We start from the raw sequence: 5,754 nt of genomic DNA, 5'->3' as shown, positions 1-5,754 counted from the left end.
CCCCCCCCGGCCCTTAAGCAAATATTTATAATGAATGTTTCATTGTTTTTTGTGCTTTTTAGGGAGCAGTGATGTACAAGCTGTGTATCACACTAGTATCTCTCATTTTATTCTTGACACTTACCAAGAACTTTCCTATGGCATATATCATTGATAATGAATTCCTTGATAAAACACCCTTCTTGTCAAGACTTGGTTACCTGTATGTTGTAACACAGGCAGCAAAACCAAAGTATTACTTTGCATGGACATTAGGTAAGTCTTGCCACATCACTTATTTTTTAGCTAACAAATGACTTCAAAATAGGGCAGGGGGTCTGAAACATTGTGGGGAAACAAATAAATGAGTCCCCAAACCTGTAGTTCCCATGGGAAATGTACACTTGTTCCTTTAGGCAATGGACCCCATTGGAGCAGGGAAATGTCAAAAGTTTTGAGAACAGTTAATAAAATATCCTCTAGCTTGTCTGTCATCTCTGGCCTCTAGAACCAAATCGGCTTTTCAGCTTCTTGCCAGTAAAGTCAATGTAACAATTTCCTCTTACTTAAAACTTTGTACTTCTACCAAAATAGTTTTTACAGAAATTCTTAGGAAAGGTTTAGAGGAGACAAACTTTTTTTTATTTTTATGCTTATTCATAATGTGCCACTTCTGTCAATGGGTTTGGGAGGTTAAAATAGGTCACACTGGCCTAGGCTTGACAAGTATGTTATAATGTGAACTGACCTCTCTCTTCCCAATGGACATCTTTAGCACATGCATCTGGATTAGAAAACTGCAGTGCTTGCTGGGGGGCTGAAGTTAGGCTTTGCCTCTAAGGCACTGTGTGATGAGAGCAGTTAAGAGAAAGGACTGGGGAACCATGGGGAAGGTGGGAAACAAAGAAGGTGGTGGGAAAGACCCAAGAACCCTCTGCAAGGAAAAGGAGGAAGAGAGATCATTATGACGAGAAGAAGATTGATTTTATTGGAAGCCAGCTAGACTAGTGGTCAAAATAATCCTTTTGTATTTCATCTTTTTCCCTTTAGAAGTCACATTTCCCATCTATGTGTGAGGAGTTAAAACCTTTTAGGCCAGGCTGAAAACTGACTTACTTATTTTTTTTTCCTGGTATGACAAGAGTTTGTGTATAGGGCTGATCCTGGAAGCCCAGCCAGCAAAGAACATACCTGAAATAGAAGAAATCATTGAGACAGGATGGAAAGAGCCAGGGAAACTCATTGTGAGGCTGTGATTAAACTGCTGCCAAGAAAGCTGACAGATCAAGGGGAGTCTGCTAGGACTAGCATGCGTGAGATGGGAAGGACTTTGGGATAAAGAGTCGCTTGCTGAGAAACTTATTTTTGTGGGATCTGATGTGAAATTGTCGTCTCAATTTTTTTCCAGTATTATAGTTAACTAAAAGTCCATTATTGAAGGGATAAACTGAACTTGGGTTTGTGATGGCTGGAAAAATATCTTACAAATTAGAGGTTTCGGGAAATGCACGCATTGCATATTGGAGGGTGAGGTCTCTGTTCCTCACATTGCAGCAGCAGGCAGCAGAACAGCAGACACTTCATCCTTCTGCAGTTTAACTCCTGGTGGCATGACCCCAGGCATTGTCAAAGTGCCTGCTGAAAACCAGCTGATGAGCTCTTCCTGCCTTCAGAAAAGGACAGTCATGCTATTGTGCAAGAGCCAGGGCTGCTGAATTCTTCCAAATCCATGGAAAGCGGAAAAGGCGGCTTCTCGCTGCATTAGCAACAGTCATAGGAACGTGGTGGCAAACCTAACCCAGAGCTGTCAGTGAGAAACCAGTTTGGGACCCAAGGAGCTGTGAAGGCGTTATGCCAGGGCTGTGCCAGTCAGCAGGGAAACTTCCGCTGGCTCTGTGAGCCCGGGGCTTTGTGAGGACTTTGAGGGTGGGCATTTGCAATTCTTCCCTGCTTCACGCCTTGCACTGCAGGCAGCAGCTCAGGAAACCAGAGGCTGATGGGTCTGCTGTGTTGCTGTGTCCCTGGATTTCTGATTTCTTGCTTTTGGCAAAGAAACATTAAGCAGTCTCTGCCACCCTTAGAGCAAGAAGGAGTAAATCCAGAATTTCCCCTGCTCTAGGTGACAGTTACATGTAACTCCAGCCTCTGAGATTGGGCAGAGTCCTATACAGGCCAATTCCAGGCAGAATTGTTTTTTGTTGTGGTGCTTCTGTGCTTGTTTGTTTAAACAGGGAGATAATGAAAAACTTTCATCAGTAAAATCTAGCTTATTTGGTAAAGCAGGTAATAAAAATTAAAGGTTCAGATTAAAGGAGGTTGCTCTTTATTTATAGTTAGTCTTGTTACTTTTAATTAGGTTTTCCCCATGTTGTGGTTTAGGGCTTCTCCATGTACATACAGAATTTACAAAGCAAAATCAATTTTCCTTCTTGGGAAGGAAATGCTGAGCTTTTAAAAGCATAGGTTAACCAAGCTTGTATTTTGTAAATGATCGATAAGGAAGAACCTTACCTATATTTTTGTTTTCTTTTTTTCTTCCAATAATCCTCAGTGTTGGCTGTACCTGGTGATCCTCAGATAAGGAATCCTGTTTTCTTAGTACACTGAGAGGTTTTTTGGCAGGAGCATGTTAAAAGCAGAATCTTGAGAAGCAGTGATGGAGGTGGCTCCCAGGCAAGGCTGAGAGGGGAGGTAGCTGGCTGGCACCCTGGGAAAGAGCAAGACTGAAGCATCTTTGTTACCCTGACTTTTATTTGCACTTAAGTCATTAAGTCTGTAATAGAAGTTAATCCATATTTGATTTGTAGAGGTGGTGAAGCACTGAGTAATAGGCTTAACAAAAGGTTTTGTCTGTGGAAGACTATGAAAGTCTTAAAACAACCATGCTGGAATTCTTAATAGGAATGGTAAACATGTCTTTGAGACACTACAGTTCTTCTGAATTCTAGAAAATACTGTGACATAAAGGTACAGTTTTGAGGAAGATGCTAATTCATTTTATGGCAACTCTTGTGTATCTATCTCAGATGGATAATTAAGGCACAATAGTTGGAAAAGTTATTTCTATCAAGTTTTGGTTCATTTTTATTTTATTTCTTCTGCTGAGGGAGTAGCTAGTCTTTTCTCTTGGTGAAATGGCTCTTGTGTTGTCTTACAGCAGTGCGTCTTTGCTATAAGGAAGCTGCTCTTTGAAAAAGAGAGAATGCTGATTGCTACAAAGTTGGCTCGATTGTGTGTTTGGTGCCACACTGACTTGTAAGAAAATGGCTCCTTGAGCAGTCTGATTTGACCTCTTTTGCTTTGGCATTGCAGCAGATGCAGTCAACAATGCAGCTGGTTATGGCTTCAGCGGAGTTGATGAGAGGGGCAACTTCCGCTGGGATCTGTTGTCCAATTTAAATATCTGGAACATTGAGGTGAGTTAAAGGAGTGGCTGCATTGGCATAATTATAGAGAAATGGGCATGATAACGGGGAGAAGCTTTACTGGAAGGAAAACAAGTCTGTTCCACCAGGCTGCCCCTCTTTAACATGGAGAGCTTTTGTATTTTATCTTTCAGGCAGATAAAAATCATCTGTCATGCAGCCTTCCTCACGCTCTGTATTCAGGTTGCGTTTCTAAATAGTTTATAGAAGGCTACTAAATGATTAATCAGATGTTTAATAAATGAGCAGTCAATTACTGTTGATTGTGGGTGAGTTCAGTGGGTCAATAGATTTCCTCACAGCTATGCTTCTCCACCATCTGTGGTGTATTTTGTTTATTTACTTCTCACAGTCTTCCATTTTTTGTAACCCAGTTGAGATGGGAGATGGCAGTGAAAGAGGCTGCTACGTGTAGGCATTGCATTGCACAGGCACTTGCAAGGACTGGGTCCCTGCGCATGCCTGGAGTGTCTCTTGTAAATGGAGAGAAGCTTGGGTCAGAGAGATAACACATACAAACTGAGCAGCCTGAATGGGAGCTGGCAAGAGCCACATGGAGCTTAGATGGCTGCTGATCTACAGTTCCATCCAGCAGACTACAGTGTTTCTCATGTTTCTTGTGACTGCAGTATACTTTTAAATTCCATTAGTCTTTGTAAGCTATTTATGTTTGTTTCTCTAATGCAAAAGATGGCCAATGTAATTTGTTTGCCACAAAGAATATTTTGTGAATGCCACTGGGATATGGAAATGTTTGTGTTTGAGACTACTTTCTAAAGACTTGTTTTCTTTAGAAATAGGAGGAGCTGCCCTCTGTAATTCTCTAGTTAGGATTTTAAGAGGAAAAAGAGATTAAAATAGGTTGATTGTTTCATTGCTGAATGATCTATGAGTGAATGTGCTTTAATAGTTCTTCTCAAATATGAAAAAGCCCCTGAAATACTTAATTGGAAGATGCCCAAACTGAAAGTATCATTATATATTCTCTCTTTCGCAATATCCTTTCTCTGTCTTTTATTTTAGGTTAATTAATCCTCAGTGTCTATCTGTCCTTGAGCAGCACAGAATATGCAACCCAAAAATGCTTTATCCTCCTCAGTGTTGGCAACACCTTAGATAGCACTCTGAGATTGTGAATTGGTATCTGATTCAGTTTTGGGGCAGGATATGATTCCTAACTGATGGGCCAAGGAAGTTTCTCCTTGAAGGAGGAAAGTGAAGTGCAAGAAATGTTCTTTAGTCAGAGCCTTTGCTCCTCTCTACCCACTGAACTGTAGGCTCCTCAAAACTTTCTCCTTTTACTGGTTACACAGGCAATATACATCAGGGTGGAGAAATTATTTCCAGGTTCATAAAAAAAGTGCTCTTCATTTATTTGATAAAGTGTGTAATAAGGAAAAGAGAAGCTACAAACACCATTACTTTAGGATAAGCCTTGAGCTGTCACTCTATGCACCAACAAGAATTTCAGGACTTGAAGTTCAAGTGTGATTGTACCGTACATTTTCAGCAGGTGTAGCCATCTGCATATGTAAAATTGTTTAAGAACTGGGAACCTGAGTGCTAATGTGGCTAAGAAATGGCCTGATCTGTAGTAAAGGTAACCAATGTGTTAGGAGTTGAGGGCATTAAAATGTGACAGGGGCTTAAACACATGGGGGGGACTTGAAAGCCTTGGCAGTACACATATTTTGACAGCTAGGGACTGTTTTCTTTCTTGGTAATGTGACAGGGGAACTTAAGGCCAAAAGAGAGTGACAATATTAGTTGGAAAGATAAATTATATTTTTCTTGGCTTCTCTTTGCACAGTGATGCAATTAAAATGTGGCAGTACTGCATGGGGAATTGCTAATCGTTTTAACTCTTTAAACACAGAGGATGAAGTGCTAGCCTTCAGGATTCTCCATGGAAGTCATATTGCCCTTGGACACCCTTGCTTTTAATCTCTCTTTTCAGTGTGGCCCCTTCCTTCAGCTGATACAGGAAAATAGTGTGGTGTCACCAATTAATGTCCCTGCTTGGTGAGGAGGTCCTCAGAGGTTTCTTTTGGGAGGCGAGGAGCAAGACAGGGTGGGGATGGGGAACCACTAGAGGGGAAGTTAGCCAGGATAAGGGGAACCAGTGCTGGATGGCATCTGTCAGTCCCCTAAAACTGGGGGAACTGGTGCAGTGAGGAGGGTGCAGGTGGTTCTTCCAGCAGCCTGGAGTCAACTCTGGTTACTCAAGCAGCACCTTAGGGGGAGAATTGGTTTCCAAATTTAGTCCTAACATTTTCTGTCAGTGTTTCTCAGTGTTCCCTGTTCCTTCTCCAAATAATAATGCGTTTCTTTTAGCTTCTGTAAAGCTTTG

At 41.4% G+C, this 5,754-nt stretch overlaps 1 protein-coding gene across 1 annotated transcript in view; it reads left to right on the top strand.

Annotated features, from left to right (window-relative positions):
- The window catches only part of MBOAT1 (membrane bound O-acyltransferase domain containing 1), a gene marked incomplete at its 3' end in the record, with an annotated part of 39,088 nt that extends 35,693 nt beyond the window's left edge, over positions 1-3,395 (top strand). The window contains exons 8-9 of the mRNA XM_010004523.1: positions 63-255; positions 3,292-3,395. Of these exons, the coding sequence (XP_010002825.1) occupies positions 63-255; positions 3,292-3,395 (297 nt within the window). The remainder of the gene's footprint in view (positions 1-62; positions 256-3,291) is intronic.
- Between the last annotated feature and the right edge of the window lie 2,359 nt (positions 3,396-5,754).

Source organism: Chaetura pelagica, unplaced genomic scaffold (genome assembly GCF_000747805.2).
Source record: "Chaetura pelagica isolate M959 unplaced genomic scaffold, ChaPel_1.0 scaffold78, whole genome shotgun sequence".
Classification (NCBI taxonomy): Eukaryota; Metazoa; Chordata; class Aves; order Apodiformes; family Apodidae; genus Chaetura; species Chaetura pelagica.
Note: the sequence above shows the minus strand (reverse complement) of the source record. Positions and strands in the feature narration are given on the sequence as shown.